The 23,557-nt window shown below is 42.1% G+C and overlaps 2 protein-coding genes across 15 annotated transcripts in view; one reads left to right on the plus strand and one right to left on the minus strand.

The window, feature by feature from the left end:
* Positions 1 to 21,018, minus strand: part of UBN1 (ubinuclein 1) — a 36,715-nt gene extending 15,697 nt beyond the window's left edge. For 5 of the 8 annotated variants that reach the window (XR_004967565.1, XM_036309393.1, XM_036309392.1 and 2 more), the window contains exons 1-12: positions 20,957 to 21,018; positions 18,020 to 18,307; positions 14,596 to 14,682; positions 13,965 to 14,060; positions 13,497 to 13,631; positions 12,475 to 12,578; positions 11,344 to 11,782; positions 4,838 to 4,908; positions 3,454 to 3,583; positions 3,160 to 3,278; positions 2,880 to 3,008; positions 2,549 to 2,695 (exon numbers count right to left, since the gene is read on the minus strand). Coding sequence is in view for 7 of the 8 variants with exons in the window: in XM_036309393.1 (XP_036165286.1) it covers positions 2,549 to 2,695; positions 2,880 to 3,008; positions 3,160 to 3,278; positions 3,454 to 3,583; positions 4,838 to 4,908; positions 11,344 to 11,782; positions 12,475 to 12,578; positions 13,497 to 13,631; positions 13,965 to 14,060; positions 14,596 to 14,682; positions 18,020 to 18,268 (1,706 nt within the window). In the remaining variant the exon portion in view is untranslated. The remainder of the gene's footprint in view (positions 1 to 2,548; positions 2,696 to 2,879; positions 3,009 to 3,159; positions 3,279 to 3,453; positions 3,584 to 4,837; positions 4,909 to 11,343; positions 11,783 to 12,474; positions 12,579 to 13,496; positions 13,632 to 13,964; positions 14,061 to 14,595; positions 14,683 to 18,019; positions 18,308 to 20,956) is intronic. The other 3 variants (XM_036309390.1, XM_036309391.1, XM_036309395.1) reach the window with 3 other exon arrangements.
* A 2,006-nt stretch (positions 21,019 to 23,024) lies between these two features.
* Positions 23,025 to 23,557, plus strand: part of GLYR1 (glyoxylate reductase 1 homolog) — a 50,922-nt gene continuing 50,389 nt past the window's right edge. For 2 of the 7 annotated variants that reach the window (XM_036309402.1, XM_036309403.1), the window contains exon 1: positions 23,025 to 23,148. In XM_036309402.1, coding sequence (XP_036165295.1) covers positions 23,111 to 23,148 — 38 coding nt within the window. In that variant the 5' untranslated portion in view covers positions 23,025 to 23,110. Of the gene's footprint in view, positions 23,149 to 23,252; positions 23,273 to 23,557 lie in introns of those variants that run through there. The other 5 variants (XM_036309397.1, XM_036309399.1, XM_036309396.1 and 2 more) reach the window with 3 other exon arrangements.

Raw genomic sequence — 23,557 nt, forward strand, 5'->3', positions numbered from 1 at the left:
CATGCCACATTCACAGATTGGAAGACTTAATATTATTACAATGTCAATATTACCCAAAGTATTCTACAGATTAAATGCAATCCCTTTCAAAATGTCAAAGACAATTTTTTACAGAAATAGAAAACCCATTCTAAAATTTACATGGAATCTTAGGAAACTGGAAGACTCACAACTCCTGGTTTCAAAACTACTGCAAAGCTACAGTAATCAAAATAGTGTGGTCTTGACATAAAGACAGACATGTAACCCAATGGAGTAACAGAGAGTCCAGAAATAAACCCTCACATATATGGTCAAATAATTTTGATAAGCATGCCAAAACCATTTAGAAGGGGAAAGAACATTTCTTTTAACAAATGGTGCTGGGAAAAGTGGATATCCACATGCAAAAGAAAGAAGTTGGCCCCTCACCTATATACAAAATATACAAAAATTAACTCAAAATGGATCAAGGAAATTAATGAAAGACCCAAAACAATAAAACTCTTTGAAGAAAACAGGATAAAAGCTTCATGACATTGGATGTGGCTATCATTTCTTAGATATAACAACACAGGCACAGACAAGAGAAAATACAAATTGAACTTCATGAATACTTAAAAACTTGTGCATCAAAAGACACTATACACAGAGTAAAAAGGCAACCCACAGAATGAAAGAAAATATTTCTAAATTATATATCTGATAAGGGATTAATAGCCAGAATATATAGATAACTCCTAAAATACAACAAAAAACAAGTAAATTTTAAAATGGGCAAAAGACTTAAATAGACATTTCTCCAAAGACATACAAATGGCCAATAAGTATTTAACAAGATACTCAACATCCTTAATCATAAGGGAAATGCAAATCAGAATTGCAATGAGATACCACTTCATACCTATTAGGATTAGGATGGCTACAATAAAATAAACCATAAACAAGTATTGGTGAGGATGTGGGGGAACTGGAATGCTGTGCACTGCTGGTGAAAACGTAAAATAGCCACTGTGGAAATTCCTCAAGAAAGTAAACATAGAATTACCATATCATCCAGCAATTCCCCTTCTGGGTACATATAAACACCAAAGAATTGAAAGTAGGGTCTCTTGCCGAAACCGGTTTGGCTCAGTGGATAGAGCGTCGGCCTGCGGACTGAAAGGTCCCAGGTTCGATTCCGGTCAAGGGCATGTACCTGGGTTGCGGGCATATCCCCGGTGGGAGATGTGCAGGAGGCAGCTGATCGATGTTTCTCTCTCATCGATGTTTCTAACTCTCTATCTCTCTCCCTTCCTCTCTGTAAAAAATCAATAAAATATATTTTAAAAAAAAAAGAAAAAAAAGAAAGTAGGGTCTCAATATATTTGTACATCCATGTTCATAGGAGCATTATTCACAACAGCTAAAATATGGAAGCAACGTAACTATCCATTGACAAATGGATAAGCAAAATGCGATACATACATACAATGGAATGTCAGTCAGCCTTAAAAAACGAAGGAAATTCTGTGCTATGCTACAATGGGGATAAACCCTGAGGACATTTTGCTAAGTGAAGTAAGCCAGTCACAAAAAGATAAATACTGAATGACTCCACTTATATGAGGTACTTAAGAGTAGTCAAATTTAGAGAGACAGAAAGTAGGATGCAAGTGTCTATGGGGAGAGGGAAACATGAAATTATCATTTAATGGGTACAGTTTCAGTTTTATAAGATGAAAAGATTTATGAAGATAGATGGTGGTGATGGCTACAACAATGTCAATGTATGTAATACCACTGAACTGTGCACTTAAAAATGGTTATGATGGGCCCTGGATGGTTTCGCGCTCAGTGGTTAGAGCGTTGGCATGCAGAATGAAGGGTCATGGGTTCAATTCCCAGGCCCGTACCTCAGTTGCAGGTTCCCCAGCCCCAGTAGCGGTGTGTGCAGGAGGCAGCCAATTGATGTCTCTCTCTTACATGGATGTTCTCTCTCCCTCCCTTCCCCTCTCCCTGCCTTCCTCTTTCCCTCCCTTCCTTCTTTCTCCCTCCCTTCCACTTTCTCTAGAAATCAATGGAAAAAATATCCTCAGATGAGGATTTAAAAAAAGGTTAAGATCATAAATTTTATGTTAAGTATCTTTTACCACAATAAAACATTTTTTTAAAAGAACCCTAGCTCCAGCCAACTTCGGGTATTGCAGATGTAGCCTATTCATGGGAAGCTACATAATACAAAGCAGCCTATGAGAAAAGTCTAGCACTTAACTCCAATAATCAGTCAGCTCTGCTACTTGCAAATGAGACTTCTGTCCGGAACATTAAGATGTTTCCATCTCTCAGCTTCCAGTAGGAGCCATCATCTCAACACATGGAAGGGCAGACTGAGGTTGGAAGGGCATGGAGCCCCAATTCCTCATGCCCCCCAATTCCTCATGCGAAATTACAGTTGAGTCAACCAGACAGTGGGTCCCTGAGAGAAGGAACCCTATTGACCTGGCACAATAGAAGCACTCAAATATTTCTTTACTGCAAGAATATTCACCTCGTCACATTGACCACATGGCTGTTCATGGGCACTCACCTGGCCTGCATCCAGCCTTTAGGCCAGAGAGGTCTGACCTCAGCATCCAGAAACACCTTCACATAATCCTCCCAGGAATGGACTTTGTTGTTCTTCTCCAGATCATAGCTCTCCAGTTTTATCCTCACCACATGGCAGAGCAGCTCCCTAAGGAGTAGGCAAAAGTCAGAAACTTCAAACCACCCCAAATGCTTCGTCAAGGTTTTAATCATGTGCTTTCACCAGCCCTGATTAAAGTAAATGATTCTAACCTTCATTAGAAATACGGGAACATGCTCAGACACTGGCCCCACAAACCCTCCAATGAGGCAAGGACCCAGTTTGGGCACACCTGATTTCATCATTCCACTGAAATTTCTTCCGGGGTCCCATTATCCTCCTGCCCCCCTTTTCTTCATCTTCTTCCTCATCAGAACAAATCCGTTCTCTCTGCTCCTTGTCTTTCTCTTCTTCCAGCATCCTACCGGGTGAACAGAATTAAACAGGACCCTAAAGTCACCACAGGAAAACTACTTTCTCCTGTGTCCACTGCCTCCCTTTTGTCCCCCATCCCCTGGGACCTCTAAGATAAGGAGGTGGGAATGCTGATGAGAATGATGGCACATACTTACTTAGCAACCTTGGCTTGTGTGTGGGCCTGGCATTCATCCTGGTACTTGGCCATCTGCTCTGGCATTGCCCTGCCAATGGCTTCCTTAAGCTTCTGGAGAGGCTCCTTCAGACGCCCCCCCTGCAGAGAGCAGGACATATCATAAATCTGTTTTATGTACCTCTTCTTATACTGAGGACCCACTACAGAAATAATCGCACAGAGGCAGTGCAACAGCACCTGTGACATCTGTGAAGACTCAGTCACCCCTCCTCTGGGCCCCAAAGCCAACATGTTCCACTGCAGAGTCACCCACCTGTTCAGAGAGGTGAAGTTTTCGAGCACGCTTGACGAGGGTGTCCTTGCTGCAGGGCAGGAATGAAGCAAGATAGGCATATACCCCAGAACGAACCTGGCTACTCAGCTCCCGAGTTTGCACCTCTATGCTGAAGAACAGAATAGTTATCAGTGGGCCACAGCCCAGGCATATTCTTTCATCATTACATCATCCTACCATAGACAGGGAAGCTAGGAGCCAAGAGCAGGTAAAATCTTATCTCATCATACAACGCAACCAAGTGGCCGGTGCAACAGATCTCCAACAGTCACCAAACAAAAATTCCCAAACCTGATGAACCTGGCTGAGTAAAGTGGGCTAAGGCTCTCAGGTCCAAGACAAGACCAAGTCAAACGTTATCAGAGCCCAAGAGAACAAGCTCTGCAGTATTAAATTTCATAAATGAAAAAGACAGAAAAGCTTACTGGAAGGTAACTGAGTTACTTGGGGTCAATATTTTCTAAAAGCACTTCCTTACTATTCTAGTTCCCAGTTCTATCCCTGATCAGGAAGTCAGGGAAATTCTCATCCCTCCAGTGTCCCCATCTAGGTAAGCAAAACACTATTTCAAATAGTCTTGGATCCCTTGAGCTCTCCCTATTTGGCATAAGCTAACAGGCACTGTGGACATAAAGCTCCTACCTCTGCTGATCCTCAGGTGCTCTCCATAGCCCAGGCTTCCTGACCTGGCCAGGCAAAGTACTTTGCTAGAATATCCCTAAGTCCTGACAACCTTTCTTACATGTGAAAAATCCTCTGCTGTTGAGCAGCAAGCTTCCTCTGCTACACAGTGCAAAATGTAACCAGGAGAGAAGCCGCAAAGCTAGAGAGCCACATACAAAGAATCTGGTTTGGATTTATGTGTGTAGGGTTGTTTTGTTGTTGCTTTGCTTTTTTAACCCAATTCATACAGTGTAGCATCTCAGAGGTTCAGGCATTTGGGAGAAGTATTACAGGATGGTGCACACTGGCCCTGGGAGGAGAAGTGACAGCAAGGAAAGAATGACCAGGTACACTGAGGAGCACCCAGGAGAGCAGGCCCCTGGCTGTACCAAATCATCTCTTACTTTTCCCAGAGAGAGGCAGGCAACACCTTCTTTTTCATCTCATGTTTGCCACAAAATCCACTTCCAATGGGCCATGACAGTGTCTAATAATGTCTGCTACCTAAGATTAGTAAGGTCTATTATTTCCTAGAGACAAATATTTTGTGTGCCCTCCCTTTTTAAAAAGAACAATAAAACAAAAATAATTTTTTAAAAATCTCATCAGTGGTCAACTTTAAGTAGTTCAATCACACTCCCAAACCCCTGGCCTGCTCAAACCCAGGCATGCTAACAGTAAAGAAACAAAAGATACTCACTCTAAGAGGATGCCATTAATATCCTGGGTGAAGAACTTCTGTCTGCTCTCTCCCTCAGCAGCTCTGGCAGCCTGGTTCATAGCAGACAGTAACATCCATTAGTGCACTTTCCCCACAGGGCCCTCACATTCACCCACAGGCACAAGAGCAGTCAGTCCCTACCGATCACCTATCGATAAAGTCCTCACCATGCCCACCTGTGATCACTATATGCTCTAGAAATGGTATATCCAGCTCTTTTCAAAAGCTGCTGAAACATCTATGGACTGTCTATTCTGCCCGGGACTTGAAATAAAGTCACATAAAAGAAAATCAGAGTCAAAGCAATCATTGTGCATTTGATTTTGCCAGCTAGCTAACTTTTGTTCCCAGCACTCTATCATCTAAATTACAAGTTGGAATTTGCCATACATCTGCAGTACAAAAACAATCAAGAACTGTTTTTAAACCTGCAATATTTGAAGACCTATATCTACCAAAATAATAATAATGTGCTGCATTAGCATTTAAGAACATTATAATTCTCTGAAAATTCATAATTTACTTACAGTATATCACAAACTCCACTACCCAGACCATTGGAATTACTAACATGCCTTACTACCCATTAACACAAGATATAACAGGTTACTATACAATGTTTTGCTCCCTATGAGAACACAGTTAACATCTGGATGGCAAGCTTGGAAATCCCTGAAGCAACCATAGCAAGCAGCCACAACCCTGAAAGCACAAGTGAGGAAAGCTAACTGCCAAAGTCTTAACCAGTGGTTCTCATAGTTGGCTTCACACTGAAATCACCTGGCAGCTTTACCCACCCTGGACCAATCACATCAGAATCTCTAGGAACGAGGCTCATGAATTTGTATTCTTTAAAAAAAGACTAAGTATCAGTACTCTTTAAAAGTAACTCTTGCCGAGGCCAGTTTGGCTCAGTGGATGGAGCGTCGGCCTGCGGACTGAAGGGTCCCAGGTTCGATTCCGGTCAAGGGCATGTGCCTGGGTTGCGGGCACATCCCCAGTAGGAGATGTGCTGGAGGCAGCTGATCGATGTTTCTCTCTCATCGATGTTTCTGACTCTCTCTCTCTCTCCCTTCCTCTCTGTGAAAAATCAATAAAATATATTTTTAAAAGTAACTCTTGTGACTCTAAAGTACAGAGAGGATTGAGAGTCACTGATCTAAACCCGAGTGGCTGGTCCAAAGGCTTTAGGCAAAGTAAAACTGCAGGCATGGTATACAATATAATAATGATGGCAAACAAAGGCAATAAGGTGACTACCTAAAATGAAATGATCAATCCTGATCAAGCCCTCTGAAACAGCAGGCACCAATAACTATCCTCCACTTTCATCTCATCCCACTTGCCTTCCTCACTAGGTCCTTGTCCTACCTCTGACTACTCCACCTGTCTCTTCCACTAGTTCGTTCATTACAGATGGACCCCTCAAAGTTCTACTTAGAACTCACTTCTCCCAGTAACACCTTCCCCGTCACAGCTTCAAAAACACCACAAATGCACGTAGGTCTCTGTAATCTAAATCTCTAGCAGTGGTTCTCAACCTTCTGGCCCTTTAAATACAGTTCCTCATGTTGTGACCCAACCATAAAATTATTTTTGTTGCTACTTCATAACTTTAATGTTGCTACTGTTATGAATCGTAATGTAAATATCTGATATGCCGGATGGTCTTAGGCGACCCTTGTGAAAGGGTCGCTCGACCGCCAAAGGGGTCGCGACCCACAGGTTGAGAACCACTGCTCTACAGTAAACCTTTTATTCTAAGCCCTAATCAGAATTTCCAACTACTTCTAAGAAATTTCCTATTATATCTATAAATGGATGACCCTCTGGTATACAAACCCAACTTATGCTCATAGAGAACAAGAACTGAATGTTATTCATCAATATATTTCCCATATCTATCTATCATATAATAGATGCATAGTAAATGCCAGCTGAGTGGATGGATGAACAAATGAACAGATAGCATTGAAAGAATGCAAATTAGAGGAAGGAAAACTCAATATCAAACAACCAAACATAACTTGCAGCTTCTGCAAGATCCCTTGGCTATAGGATGGCACAGAAGTCTAAGATGAAAGGAGTCAAATGGATGGATGGAATGGTAGAAAGAAGTGATGTGACTTTTAACCCATTCACCTGCCAATTTCTTATACTTTCAGAAGGATTTGGAATTCTAACTTGGCACTTTTAATGTACTGCAATTATGATTTTAGTTTAAGAGAAAATAAAACCAAGCCATTCTTTTGCTTAAGCTTATACACTACTAGTTGTAAGATCCAGAAGCATCTTCATAGTATTCAACCTAATTACTTCAACATGTACTTCAAATGCCCCACTGTTTATCAGACCCGTCATTAAATATTTTTTTTTCCTGATGCCTTTTGGATTGTGTAGACAATATCTCTGAGGGTCTGTTTTTATATTGAAGATAATTAGTCAAGTCCTACATTTTTATTTTTTAAATATTTTTTATTTTATTTTACTGATTTTTAGAGAGAGTGGGAGGGAGAGGGAAAGAGAGAAATATCAATGTGAGAGCATAACATCGATCAGCTGCCTCCTGGGATCAAGCCTGCAACTCTAGCATGTGCCCTGACTGGGAATTGAACCAAATGGCAACCTTTTGATACATGGGACAATGCCCAACCAACTGAGTGAGCCACGCTGGCCAGGGAAAGTGCTGCATTTTAAAATACAACCTTAAGGGACATCTTTGCCCAAGGATTTGAACGAACTGATCAATCCAAGATTAAACAGAAAGTAAGACTGGCCAGCATGGCTCAGTGGTTGAGTGTTGACCTATGAACCAGGAGGTCATGGTTCGATTCCCGGTCAGGGCACATGCCTAGGTTGTGGGCTTGATCCCCAGTGTGAGGCATGCAGGAGGCAGCCGGTCAGATTCTCTCTCATCACTGATGTTTCTATCTTTTTCTCCCTCTCCCTTCCTCTCTGAAATCAATAAAAAAAAAAATACATTTTTAAAAAAAATTGGAAGTAAAGTTAAGCCAGCCAGATCATGCTGAACTACAGTAGTTCCAATAGCCTTTTAATAAGCTGTTTTATTTATTGTAAGAAAAGCCACTTATAACCTTTCGGCACCTAGTTCAGAACCTTATATACCATACCTGTTTTTGCTGAACAGAATGAAATCTGTCATAATTTTTTTTAAAGAAGATCAAACAGGTTAGTTTTTTCCAACCTTATCCTTCTTGGATCCATGTCTCCCTGGATTTGCAATGCAGGGGTTCTAACTCAGTAGGACAGTAAGCAGGTAAGAGCAGCAGGGTGGGTGACATGGGGTCTCTGTTTCTTTTCTAGTCTTAGTATTGTTCCCGTATTATGCTTGACTAAAGAGGACCAAAACAGACCTGGGTCATCTGTATGAACCAAGTTGAGAGGCTGCCAAACTAAAGGTAATAATCTAAGGGGGCAACACACCTGAGCTTTCCAACAACCAAAACAAAAGACACATTGAATCAAATCACTGGATTCTCTGGGGCCCATAAAAATGTACAGTTCAAGGGAGAAAGAAATTAAAAATGGGTATGAGAAGAAAAGAGTAAATAATATATGGGCAGCATTCACCAAGGTCACCCTCTTGGAGGGCCTCTTTAGCATACTTAAACTTTCAAATATATTTTTCAAAGTTTTAAGTATCACTTCTAGCTAGAAAATAAACCTAATTTGTTTCCCACAGAAAAAAATTTTCCATAAGGGATGACATCAGATTAGAATCTGCTTATGTTCTGTGGTAGAGCTCAAACAGGACCACATTTTCCTCCCCTCCCAGAACATGCATTCCTGCCGTGGGAAGAGGAGGTCTCTAGTTCCCCAACCCTCCAATCCGGTGTGCACTTGTGACTCACTTTACCAATACAGTGTGGCAAAAGTGATGTGGTACATACAACTTCTAAGGCTAGATCTTAAGGGCCTTATGACTTCTACAATGACCCTCTTGAAATATTGCCCTGAAACTGCGATGCACTGAAAAAAGACTAGGAAGACCGGAGGAGAGAGAGGCCCCACCGTCCCAGCACCCAGCCATCTTGCCAGCTGAGTGCAGGTACAAGAGAGCACCCAGATAGGACAAAGAAGAACCACCCAGCCAACCCACAGAATCAGGAGAAATGAATTGCTGTTTGAAGTCACTGTTTGGGGATAGTTTTTTAGTTAACAGTAGAAACTGATACATGTATCATCTAAGGCCAAGATTTAAAATCTAAACAAATTATTATTAAAATAAAAGCAATAAGAAAAAAAGAAAAATGAAGGGAGTGAAAAAGCGAGAAATATATAACATTGCTAATGTTATCGTTATATACATCAAGTTTAGTTTAAGCTTTTAAAATGCAATATCCAGTTCAAGATCTAGGTTAGGGCTCCTTATTAAGGATCCAAATACCCATGTACGGCTTTTGAAATTCTATGCAATTTCTGTATACATAGGCATTTTTCCCTAGGGAGACTATCTTTCCCAGCATATTCTCAGGAGGGCCTGAGTCTAGAGCACTCATGCACATGGTCTGGAGGCTCCAAGTGTCCCAAGTGCAGGACCCTGTAGGAACAAAGCACCTGGGGATCCTTAGAAGTGGCATTAAGTAACTTTCTAAAATAAGCCTTCTTTTTCATGCAACCATTAAAAGTGATGAGGGCTTTATAATATTTATTAAGTGAAGAAAGCAGGAAACAATTATTCACAACTATAATTACAACTACATAAAAACATATACACAGAGGCTAGAAAAGAATATGTAAATTAAAAATAGTTTTCAGATTGTCAGGATGATGGGTAATTCCCACTTTCCACCTCATTTCCCAAAGTCTTTTTTTAATGCTGTTATAGAAGCGTCAGAAAATGACTAACGTATCAATTTCACATTTGAACATTATATTTTTCAAGCCAGTACATCAAACTCTCCTGGTCACCACTGCCCCACCAGAACCCAAGCCTACCTTACCTATGGAATCCTGAACTCTCTCTCCATTGTGCCCAAGAGATAACTGAGACTTGGCAGTCACTGAGGAAGGACAGCTTGCTCACAGTGTCCATCCAGAGCACTCCAGAAAGTGAGGCTTTCTTGAATCACAGCCCAATGCTGTTTCATGTTATGTCACTTTGTTTCCACTAAATTTGTCCATCTTTCCCAAGAAAGGGAAATAATGAGTATAAGTCATTAGACTAGAATACAACCTGTGGTGGGAGTCAGGACACATCCAAGAATTGCTTTGACTTTTCTCTAAAAAACGACTAGCTACTGCCACACATACCTTATTCAACTTACTTAACATGACTTTCAGATGCTACAAAACAATTTGATTACAAACCGAAGGATTGAAAAGAACAAGGAGTAATGGTTGACATAAATTCTGAGAGTAAATATAGGACAGTATGCTCAAACATGCCAAGTTCAGATTCAACTACTTCCAACTTAATGTCCTATTAAGATATACTCTGAGTGCGGTACAATTCATTTAAATCATTACATTCAAATAGAACACCTCACACAAACTAATGAAAATAAATAGTTTAGTTTACTTCGTATATTGTATTCAAATATTTTTTGGAAGTGAGAAAATCATTGGTAGCACTAGTTAACATTTACCCTGCCCTAAAACACAAGGGATATTATACCTATAGTGATTCTGGAACATTATGAGAATCACTGGTTTAAAACTTACAGCTATATAAAATAAAAATAAAACCTTACAGCTATGGAGTGTAAATGCCACAGGAGCTGGGTGACAAGCCATGATGCCCAAGGTGAAAGGTTACTGTAACTGAAGGATCAATGTCATCATGACTAACAACCCATGCTTGGTTTATAGGTTACTGAATTGACAGTTCTTAGTACTCTAGGGATCAATTCTCAGTTACCAGGGAAAAACAGCAATGGCTGCTCATTCTGATAGTTGTTGCTGTTTTTAATAGAGCATGAACAGCATTTCAGGTTCTGCTCCTTTTCATTTATCACCATTTAGGCATTCTGTAATCAGTACCTAACATTGATGACATGCAAGTCTAGGGAGCAACTGAAACCCAGTGACAATTAAGTATATACTCTATATGTAACATGTCTGCAAACTTTTGTGAATTTCCAAAACCTTCAACAGATTACTAATAAAAAGGTGGATCTCTGCCTTAGCTGCTTGCTACCAACATTAGTGTCAGTCCATCACACAAAAGGAAAAATACTCTGTGGGAAAGGAACCTACAGGCAGAAAATAGAGAGAAAAATCTCCCCAGAAGAAAGTATATTTTCTAAGAGTTAAAGAACCACAAAAGGTCTAAAAATGATATCTGACAAGCAGAGCTTACACTGTTTCCTCACTTGGGATGAGAAGAGAGCCTGGAAAAGATTACAGTAAAATTGCCAATTCACTAAGAGTTGCTCTGGGCAGCAAGCTTCATGCGGTGCAGAACCAGTGTCAATCTGCCCAAACCGCTTCCAGGAAAGCCTGGCCACTCTGTGTCACCATACCTGAGCCAGCTCCTTAACGCGCTTCTCCAGGGGTGCAGGCAGGCCTTCAGGGAGGGAAGAGGGCTGCCTGAATTCCTGGTCCAGTCCCACCCCAAGGGAATCGCTTTCATCATCCATATCGCGGAAGGGGCTTCCTTCTGGAGACTCACTGAGCAGATGCTCCAAGTCCAAATCAGTCAGTGAGTCCATGGCAGTGGCTGCCTGAAGCAAGTCATTGTCAGAAGTGGAGCCGAAGAGCGACAGCAAGGGGTCAGAGGTGCCCTCCAATTCCCGTAGGCCCTGAGCTTCTGTTGACGAGACTGCTACAGACTTATGCTCTTCGTCCCTCTTTCTCTGAGACTCTTTCTCCTTTTGAAATTTCTTTAGCATCTCTTTAACACTCAAAGCCCCAGAATATTTCTTTTTTTTCTTCTCTTTACTGGCATTGAGGGCTGTAAAGCTGCAAGTAAGGGGGAAACTGGTTACTAAGGCTGCAGTACACCTCAAAAGGGAAATTCACAGAGGGGCTTCACCCCTGTTCCCAGCACAATGGTCTCCAGGAACCTCAGTCACAAGTCCACCCTCCTCCCTCCTCTTGGCACATGGAGCTCCTTCTTACTAGGACCAAAGCTTGAGATTTAATACAGGTTAGCAAAACTGTGTCACAAAGTGCTATATACCCAGTGGCTTTTAAAAACACTGCCAGGCTGAAATAAAAGGATGCAAAAAGGGGATGAGCAAGGAATGTATTGAAAGGGAGAAAACAGGAGCAGCAGCAACTTGAAGGGCAGCTGGGGTGAGACTCAGTGAGGCAAAGAAAGCAGAACCAGAGAAGACAAAGGGAAACAGCAGAGACTGAAGGGAAACTGGGGCAGAGGACATGTGCCCAAGAGAACAAGAGACAGCAGCAATCATACAGTGACAGAAACCGCCAATACTGACAGTGAGACAGAGAGAACTCTGGATGTCTGACACAAAGAGATGTGAGAGCACTGACTATGCCCACATGGCACTGTGCGAGGCGTGAGAGGGAATGGAAGGCCAGGCCCAGCTGTCTCATCTGAAGCTGAGAGGAGGAGCACAAGTCAGCTCCAAGGTGTCCTGCCCTAACAGTTCAGATTTCATCCTAGCAAAGAAGCTGCTGCCTCTCACCCGGCTTTGGAAAACTTGGACTTTTTCGATTTCTTCTCCTTGTCATAAGTGTCATCTTTTTTCTTCTTCTTTATCTTCTCACCACCTTCCTTCAACTTCCGCTTCTGAGAATTAAAGACAAGGCACAGTTACACGGCTCCCTCACTCAGGAAGCAAGTACACGACGCAACACTGGCCTTGCTCTGTCCAGGGCATATCCTGATTACTGTCCTACTTTGTTCTTTCATGAACAAAAGCTTTCAGATCAGTTCCTGGACCACAGACCAGTGGCAGGTCAATACAGCCATTTCCACCAACAGTGTCTCCTAGAAGCATCTGGGGCTAAGACAACAGTGGCCATTGGAGAGCCAGAAACCTTTCTAGTTTGAAATGAGCTGTATGTGGGCGCTGCCTCTCATGTTAAACACACAGGCAGTGATAGATTTCAAAATAAACTTATCTTAAGGCTAACTTGTTTTCACTGGGTGACACCCCTAGGAACTGAAGACCTCTACATGTCCACGGAAGAGACAGGGCAATACTGATGCAAACTCCCCTCACTTCACACCCTTCACTGCCCTCATCCCCACCCTGAGATGACCTCAAGAAAGAAATCCCTGCCAAGCCTGCTGGGACTCACAGCACCTCGCTACAGCACAGGTTGGAAAGATGAGCTGTCAACCTTGGCACAGCTCATGCCTTTCTGCCAATCTCCTAAGCCAGTGGTCAGCAAACTCATTAGTCAACAGAGCCAAATATCAACAGTATGACGATTGAAATTTCTTTTGAGAGCCTAATTTTTTAAACTTAAACTATATAGGTAGGTACACTGTTATTAACTTAATTAGGGTACTCCTAAGGCTCAGGAAGAGCCACACTCAAGGGGCCAAAGAGCCACATGTGGCTCACAAGCCACAGTTTGCCGACCACTGTCCTAAGCTATCCTAAAACGGCACATATTCTAGCAAGTCACCCACTGACCTCACAAGGTTTGTTTTTTTTAAAAAGCACTTCTGAAATTCAAAAGCGAGCAATGTTCTAACCTTTGGAGATTTTTTCTTCTTTTCTTTAATAAAGTCATCCTCAGATTCTGATGCTTGTCGAAACTGCAGGGTTCCTGAGTTAATGTAAAATCCTCCATACTTTGTAGTCAAAGAAGCAGGAACAAGCTCATCATACTGAAAGGGGAAAAACAAATAGCTGCAATTGCTGCTACTACAGTCCAAAGATGCAGAGCAGATGTTTCCCTATCACATTTCAGACCAAATGCCTACACGTGCTTCTGGTCCATCATGACCATCTGAGGTAGAAGGTGTTTTGGGCAGATCTCGTATCCTTTTCAGTGAAGAAGCCAAGACCCAGATCAAGGGTATCTCTTCCTCCCTCGTCAGTGCAGCTCCTTCCTCATGCTAAAGGCAGGCCCACTTTGACCCATCCCCTAGCTTCTGGGCCATTACCAGGAGGAGCAAGGATGTGGTCATTCCTATGTGGCATTTTCATTAAGTACGTACCGCCTCAGAGTTATCGATGAAGGAATCGGATTCATCATAACCATACCCCATATCAATCAAGTCCTGTATTCGGTCTTTTCTACGTTTTTTTCCACCCTAAAATTTAAAATAGATTACATGCTTTTTTTTTTTTTTTGTAATTGTAATAAGAACACATAACGAGATCTACCTTCTTAACAAATTTTTAAGTCTAAAGTCACATGCTTTTTTTTAATCCACAGAATTGTTGCCTTATTCCATCAGCTAGTGACTAAAGGGTATAAAGCACTCAACAGTCACACTCCCCCTTCCCAAATCTCCTTCCATAAAGACCTTTTAAAATAAGACAGATTGCATAAAATGGCCTAAGACAGAAGAGACCAAATGGCTTCATATGCCTTTTACCAAAATATTTATTTTAAGGATCAATTCTCAGGGCAAAATTTATTCTAGGGATAAATTCTAGGGGTTCATTCGTCCATTTAGCTGCTAGTCCTACCACATGCATTTTCTGTATCTTCATGCATTTGTTTATAATTGCATTCTGTTCTCTCCAAGCTCTACACTTGTTTCCACATCAGTGTTGATTAGATGATACTCCACTAAAAGAATGTGGAAATGTCTAGAAACCTCTCACAAAGAGAAATCTTACATATTTTTCTTCAAATTTCCGGGCAAGGGCCTCCACTTTATGCCTTTCCTTTTCTTCATCGTTAAAAGGATCTGAGAGATCTTTCTTCTGTAAAGAGACCATTTCACAAAATAAAAATTACCAAAAATTCCCACCATGTATTCATAATATATTCACTGACTACTCAACACCTATAAAATGCATAATAGTAACAACTGTTTTTCAGAAAAGACAAAGTAGAATACATGCTACTTCCCATCAGTGTTTACCTTAGCAGTTTAAGAAAGAAAAACTTCCATTCATGTAATTCATCAAAACTAAATGCCTACAATTACCCATCACATCACGAGGTCCTAGAGAGTTCCAAATATGGCAAAGGGCCTTTAGTCAGGGATGCTCAACCTATACAGACATGTGTTTCAATGTAGTTGGTTTTTGTCAACCTAAAAATTATTTTATGTACTTAAAAACATTACTGTAAGGAGGGATTCACTTCCAAAGCAGTCAGTGGCTCATAAAGGTTAAGAACTCACTGAATATAGCACAAGTTCTTAAGAGTTATTCTGCCTTTTGGTCAGAAGAATGGTATAAATTTGCTCTTCTCTCAGTTCTACTGAAAATCAAACCTAGGTTCATGGCAGTCCCTTTCTTTGGACACCTATCTTGAAGAATCAGTAATCTCTTTCCTCCCAATGTCAATACTCACTCCAAATATTCTAAGGATAAATTTTAAGGGTTCATTTGTCCATTTAGCACATATACTAGTCCTGTCGCATGCATTTTCTATATCTTCATGCATTTGTTTATAACTGCATTCTGTTCTCTCCAAGCTCTACATTTGCTTCCACGTCAGTGATTAGATGACACTCCACTACAAGAATGTGGAAATGTCCAAAAACCTCTCCTCCTGCCTTCCCAAAATACTACCCCATCTTCAAGGGTAACGACTGCCTTGATTTCCAACAGCTTAGATTAGTTTTGCCTGTTTCTGTATTTTATAAAGATGGAATTATACAGTATGAGCAGGAGCAGGGTAAAGAGCAACTGTAAGCATCTACTGTATACCTGTGCATTACGCAAGGTACTGAGGGTAGGTTGGTTGGGTCCCACACTGTAGCATTTCTCTAGTGTAGCTCTTAGTCAGATGGAAATTAGGCTAGTACCTGGCTCACAGTGTGTCTGAGATCATGTTGGGTTTCTGGTGTCCTAGAAAATGTTTTATTTTGTGATTGAGGCACAGGTTACATGGATGTGTTAAGTTTGTGGAAATCCATTAAGCTGTGCATTTATCAGGTACACTTTTCTTTTTTAAAAACAATGTTTTTATTGATTTTGAGAGAGAGAGAAAGGAAGAGGGAGGAGGGGGAGAGCTAGAAACATCAATGAGAGAAAAACATCAATCGACTGACTCCTGCATGCCTCCCTCTTGGTGCTACCACACTGGCCTGGCATATGTGCATTTTTCTTAAGTGCATAAACTATATATATAAAAAAGCCTAACATGCAAATTGTCCCCACGGGAGTTTGACTGGGAGACCAATTGCTTGCTATGATGTGCGCTGACCACCAGGGGGTGGTGCGGAACAAAGGAAGGCCTCGGCTGGCAGCCAGCAGCAGGGAAAGGAGGCCCCAGCCAGCAACTGGAAGGCCCCGATAAGCCCTGATCGCTGGCCAGGCCTAGGACCCTACCCGTGCATGAATTTCGTGCATCAGGCCTCTAGTTCAATTAATAAATTTATAAAAAATTTTTACAATGTTAATGAGTTATCAAAACATCAATAATAGTTGAAACTGGGTGATGGGTACATGGACTTATTATATTATTCTCTCTAGTTTATGCATGTTTGAGAAGTTCCACCCTAAAAAGTAAAAACAAATCCGCCAAGAAAACAAATACAGTGAAACCTCGATATAACAGACTAATTCAGGCGAGGGAGTGCCTGTTAAAGCCGAAAAGTCCATTATATAACAAATTGGGTTTTCTCAATGCATGTTAAAAAACTGAGAAATTAGTTAATTTACCTGTTTTACTTTTATAGACACGTTTGTGTAATTAAAATTATGTATGAAAAGTTTAATTTCACAGAAAGGTTTTCTATATATATCACAGTAATTTTACATTTATACCAAATAGGTCTAGTAAATGAGTGCATTCCCCAGTCACCAAGAGAAAACAAATGCACACGGCAAGGGCGTGGCTTATCCCACGTGGGAACATCAGCTGCCATGTGTCAAAACTGCTGCAGAAAGTCATGCCATGAGACAACACAGCCAATTACCAAAAGAGATGCGGTGTGATTATTTGCTAATCACTCACTGAGCACTGTTTAAGAGCAGTGACTCTTGGATTTAAATATGTAGACTACAGTTGTAGATATGTAATATTTATGTCAGCAAAATTACTAGTGTTTTTTTCAACAGACGACCTATTCACTAAAATTTGTTAAAAATAACAGTGAATTGCCCGGCCAGCGTGGCTCAGTGATTGAGCATCAACCTATGAACCTGGAGGTCATGGTTCGATTCCTGGTCAGGGCACATGCCCAGGTTGTGGGCTCAGTCTCCAGTGTGGGTCATGCAGGAGGCAACCAATCAACGATTCTCTCTCATCATTGATGTTTCTATTTCTCTCTCCCTCTCCTTTCCTCTCAAAAGCAATAAAAATATATTTTTTTAAAAAATAAAGTAACAGTGAATTAATAAAAAAACTAAACTGATAATTTAATTATAAGCAAATCTTGGTTAAAGCATTTTAAAATTAACAGGGTGTTAATTTTCATATATGACATAAGGAACAGAAACTTTTTCCATTAAATCCTAAATCCATTAAATCCAGGTTTGCAAAATTGAGGGTTTACTATAGATCGTTTAAAAAACACTTGAAAATTCAAACTGATTCTCAAAAGCTCCTCCAGCAAATAAATAAAACAAGAAAGAAAATAAACACAGAAAAATAGGTTTCTATCCTTCTAAGTAACTATCCAGAATATTACTGTGTTGAGAAGAGATGAGCAGTGCATATCTTTTCTTGTCTACCTTCACACGAGGCAGAGTGAGAATCCCTTGGAATAGAAAAATGTCCAGCATGAAATCCAGCAATGGAACAGCCAGAGACTGGTCACGTTTACATATATGTAATATTTAGAGCCTTGGCATGAAAAAATTTGTTGTTTCTTTTATTTATATTATTTAGCCATAATTAAAATTAGCTTTGGATGTGCCTTACATTTTCTCTAGCATAAATCAGGAGAATGGTTCTAGAAAGAATTCTATCCCTTCAGGCCTAGGGACAAAACCGGCAAACCTGGTGCTTGCTTTGGGATGGGTGCCATGATCTCGGGGCAGCCAAAGCCTCCCTAGTCTTGCTTTCACCTCTGGAAGTACTATTTACACATGCTGCTCTGAGCATTAGATCTGCAGTGAGCCTGGGGCCACTGGGGTATACCTTGTCTCCAGTTTGAAGGCCTTTCACTTTTCCTCGTATATTCTTCACAAGCTCTGGGTAGAAGAATTCCGGGCAGCGCTTGTGATCTGGCTCAAAGAGGGTGAGTGTAATCCGAACAGCTGCTGCAGCCGGCTCAGAGTCCTGATGCTGCTCTGCTCCCACAATCTCCTCCTTCCGGGACTTCTTCAAAAACACAGGATTCAGAGAACCTGGGAGAGAGGTGAACTGGACCCTGTGGGGCTCCGACATGGCTACCAAAAAGTCTTAGCGGATGTCACTGCATGGCTTCTGTTAACATTGAAAAGAAAGGCCAGGTCAAACCAAGATTTTTCCTGTTCAGTTATACAGATTTAAGTTTAAAAGAATTTCATTGTCAAGAAGAATCCATTGTTCAACTTATCTTAATTACCATTTATTGTTTTTTTTTCTGTTTAAATACTATTCATCAAATATAAAAAATTTTCATACATATATCCTCATTATTTCTTTAGCATACTTTCTTCCAGTCTTTTTTTCTATGTATATTCACTAAATCCTTGACATCAGAGAGCCTTAAAGAATCCTCACAATTGCACAGAACCCTAGAGATATTGTTTTTTTATTTACCCAACATTTTTTGTTGTTGTTGTTAATCCTCACCCCAGGATATTTTTCCATTGATATTTTTAGAGAGAGTGGAAGGGAGGGGGAAAGACAGAAACATATCTCTCATACATTTCCTTCATTGTTATTTAATTTTGCTTAGAGTGAAGTATGATGAAGGAAATTTAAACTTTTTATGCAGTTAAAACTAGGCTCTTTTCCCTATGGCTTTCCCCATTTCTTTTGTCCCTAGAATGTCCTTCTTCAACCAGGCATTCTTTATTTATTTTTTTTAAAATATATTTTATTGATTTTTCAGAGAGGAAAGGAGAAGGATAGAGAGTTAGAAACATCGATGAGAGAGAAACATCGATCAGCTGCCTCCTGCACACCTACTGGGGATGTGCCCGCAACCAAGGTACATGCCCCTGGCCGGAATCGAACCTGGGACCCTTCAGTCCACAGGCCGATGCTCCATACACTGAGCCAAACCGGTTGGGCAACCAGGCATTCTTATATTAGACTTTACTTATCCAGTCTTTCACAGATACAATGTTCACAATGAACTCTAACCCAAGTTGAATTTACTATGCTATAAGGTGAAAGGTGAGGCTCTAACTAACCTTGGTTTCTTCCCAGCATCAATCACTAAATAATCCTCTTTTCCCTGCTGATCTGGTGTGTGTGTGTGTGTGTGTGTGTGTGTGTGTGTGTGTGTGTGTGTGTCTTATACAACAATTTGGATATCTTAAGGTATATTTCTGAAATTCATCCTGTATTTCTATCTATTATCTAGAACCACTCTATTTTGTGAAATTTTATGGTATATTTTTACATCTTGAATTTTAAATTCATCTTTATTATTATTCTTTTAAAAGTAATACTTGGCTGCTCTAAGTGGATAGCTCAGTTGGTTAGAGCATCATTCTGATGCACCAAGGTTGTGAGTTTGATCCCTGGTCAGGGCACATAAAAGTCAACCAATAGATGCATAAATGGGTAGAACAATTCAATGTCTCTCTCTCTCTCTCTCCCCCCAACACCCTTTTCCTCTGTCCTTCCCTTCCTCTCTCTAAAATCAATAATTAAAAATTATTTAAGAATATATAAAATTTAAATTAATACTTGGCTATTCCAGCCTGTTCATTACTTCAGATCAATTTTAGAATCATTTTGATACGTTTCCCCCAAAAAAAGCTCGCTGCATTTTGACTGTAAATGAATTATAAATATGAATTAATTCAGAAAGGTTTATATACAGTATATATATACATGTATCTATATCCATATATGTGTATGGATATTTATATAGTAAATGCAATATTCATTCTTTCTGTTATGACCATAAAATTGTGATCTATAAAAACCAGACAAGAAAGTAAAATATCTAAAAGAGTTCATATAATTCTAACTAGACAACAAAGTGATGAGCAGCAAAACAGGTTGGTGGTGCAAAAAGACCATCATGCACTAAGATTTTGAAATTCCTCTAAAAGAAACCAAGGCCCCCAGGACACTGTGATGCACTGGGTTGTGAAAATAAATTTCAGCTGAAGTTTGAAGGCTTAAAAGTCTCCTACTGACAAGAAAGTCCCCTACTGACAAGAGCAGGCAAGGCCTCACCATAGGAGAAACTGCATGGTAACTGATGGGATGCAGGAAGGTCATCCTAGAAGTGGCAACCAGGTCCTGTCCTACTGAGGCACTAATTTAAAAATGTAACCTTATCCTGGCCCAAATTTTAAACACTGTAACTTCAGTCCACCTAGGTGGTAAAACTGCTTCTCTTAAATTGTTTAAGTGACTTTGCAGGCCTGAGAAGTTATAGATATAATACAAGGGAATAAAGTAAATCAAACCTACAGCATATTAACTCTTAGATTTTGCATTTTTATAATCATCATAACTGATACTACTTGTTACTAAGTCATGTGAAACATTTAAGAGAATCAGTCATTAGTGAATAACGTCAGACTTACAATTTCAATTTCAAATAAGTTTCAAAGTGTACATTTAAAAGAAACCTGACTTCATTTACATACTTACTTGACTTACAAGACTTAAGTTCTTAAAAAGATTTTACTATTAGGTTTATAAGTTCACTGTTCTAGAAGTTTGAAGTATTGAAGAGACTAAGTATATAAAACTTAAATGTGATTTAAAACATTTAAGGAAATTTATCTTTGTAAAAAGAGCTCATTGTTTAGGAGAATTTAATTTGTTAAACTGGTGCCTTAATTGAAGCTTCGAAGATGAAGAATGTTATATAAACATTCTTATATTTGTAAATAAAACCAGATTTATCAGTAAAACGTATAGTCTTAAGAAAGGCTAAGTATTTAAATACATGTATACCTCGGAGGTATTGCAGGTTCAGTTCCAGACTACCACAGTAAAGCGAGCTGTAATCTTTTTGCTGGTGGAGGGTCTTGCCTTCAATTTGTAAAAAACGCAACATCTGTGAAGGGCAATAAAGTGAAGTGCAATAAAACAAGGTATGTCTGTACTCACCTTAAATAGCTAAATCTTATTCTAACTAAAAGCACAGTATTCTACAAAAACAAAACAAAACAAAACAAAAAATCCCTCTTAAAAACCCTCAACTAATGTTATCCAAGAAATGTTAGCCTCCCTTTGTTATTTCAGGTTATTCCCAGGAATGATGTATTTTTTGCAGTACATTCTCTTAATCACTATATTTTCAAATTGGTCATTGGTGAAACACAGAAAAACTGAATTCTGTGTGCTGATTTTGTAATTAGTCTCTTTACTAAATTCTTATTTTAATGGTTTCCCTCTTCATTTAAAAATAGGCTATCCTGTCATCCACAGAAATGAGAATGTTGTCTTCTTCTTTCTGAAAAAATTACGTTTTTGTTTCATGTCTTATTGCATTGGCTAAAACTTCCAAGATAGTACTAGACAATACATCCTTTGCCCTGTTCCTGGCTCTAACAGAAATGCCTCTAATCCCAAAGTAATGTTAACTTAAAATTCATATTGTTATCAAGTCATTAAAATATCCCTCCATTCCTCAAGAGTTTTAAAACCAGAAACTTGTGTTGAATCCTAGGGAATTATTTCCTGGAATCATAAATACAAATGATCAGGTTTGTCTTTAAAACAAAACAGTAAACGGCAGTTCCTATAACTGACAGTGCTTTAGGGAAACAGCTCCGCTGAAAAGCCAGGCTGTGCACAAGCCAATTCGCTAACCCCCGCACCTCTGACACCCAAGTCTCCACACAAAAATCGCCGCCGGGAGCCCAGGGCCCGCCACCTTTTCAGCAGGCGGCCACCCAAGAATCGTCTAGGACCTAGACTCTAGATTCTAGGTGACGTCAACCCTTGACTTTAGAATCTTCGGAGTCTGCAACTGGAAGTGGGACCTTTCGAAAATTTATTCTTTTCTATCTGCAATTTGACGTTTGGGCTGTCGCTGTGCTGAACTGTTTCTAGTTCCCACTCAACAGCTTAAGTTTCCCCGTATTGACACTACGGCTGGCATCTGTCTTCCGGTTGTCACAACCACCGGCTCCCAACTTCTCCAAAAGTGTCAAACTACAGCTCGGCTTGTGTGAGAGCCCGGTCCCGACAAAGACACGCACCTTTGTCCCCGGCGCGACGCAGGCTACGGACCCACGGGCCGCGTTCGTCCCCCCGCGACCGTCCTCATGCCGGCCCGGGAGCCCCGACGGCGGCGCTGCTAGCGGCCGGCCCCCGAGCCATGCCTCCCGGCGGGCGACCGGCCTGCGCCGCGGCCCATGGCCGGGTCCCGGAGCGCCCGGGGGAGCCTCGCCGGCCGTGCCGCCTGCCGGCGCAGGAGGAAGTGGAGAGACGCCGACTACAAGTCCAACAACTCGGGACCTCGGGGCGGGCTGCACTGATGCCCCGGGAGAACTTGCGGCGCGGACGAGGGCTCGGGATGGGGGCCGCTCCCCGAACGCAGCCGTTAGAAAGCGCGCTCCGAAGAACCGGGTCGTCCCCCAGGCGCGGCCACGTAGAGCTCCTTGGGCGCGGGGCCCCGGGAGCGGGCGGAGGCTGGCTTCCAGGCCGCGCCGAGGTCCGTCAGGGAAGCGATCGGCGCGGCGATGCGGCCGGCCCCGGGGCCCGCGGGAGACTAACGGCCGTAACAGAAACGCCCAGGAGGAAGGGGCCGGAGGCCAGGGTCCGGGGGCGGGGCGGGTCGCGGGGCCGACTTCCTCGCGCGCGCTCGGTCAGCAGCTCAGTCCTCGCCGCCGCCTCAGACCGCGGGTGCTTCGTTGTCACGAGCCCGAGGGAGGGGGAAGGAGCCGGGAGTCTTGGGGCTCCGGCGCGCGGAGACAGCGGCGCCCTGGTCACGTGCCCCTCGCCCGGCCAATAAGCCCCGGCGGGCGCGGTGACGTCAGAGAAGCGGCTAGGCCGATGACAGCCGTCCCCAGTCACGTGGCAGGGCGCACTCCAATGGGCGGTGCCAGGGCTACCTAAGGTTCCCGGCGACCCGTGCGTCGGTGGTGGTTGGGTGGTAAGATGGCGGCTGTGAGTCTGCGGCTCGGCGACTTGGTATGGTGAGTCCGGGCGGCCGGGGCCAAGCGAGGTGCGCCGGGGAGCTGCTCCCCTGGGCGCGCAGTTGGCGGCCAGCCCGGGAGCTGCTTTTCTGTGCGCTCCACGTCGCGGAGAGGCCGAGATGAGGTGCCGGCACTGCGAATGACGCCGGGCGGAAGGGGCAGCCTGGCCCCCGGGGACCGAGTCCGAGGGTGGCCGTGATGGGCCCCTCTCTGAGCCGTGAGGGCGCCGGGTAGAGAGCTACGATCCAGACTGGACGCCGGCGGTTACTGTGAAGGGCGTCGGCCGCGATCGCCGGTTCCCTCTGGGTCTTGCTGGGGTTCGCGGGGAGCCCGCGGGGCCATACCGTCCGGGCGAGCCCGTTAAAACCCATGATGCGATGGAACCGACCTGTGCGGGCGGCTCACCCGG

Source organism: Myotis myotis, unplaced genomic scaffold, assembly GCF_014108235.1.
Source record: "Myotis myotis isolate mMyoMyo1 unplaced genomic scaffold, mMyoMyo1.p scaffold_m19_p_5, whole genome shotgun sequence".
Taxonomy (NCBI): Eukaryota; Metazoa; Chordata; class Mammalia; order Chiroptera; family Vespertilionidae; genus Myotis; species Myotis myotis.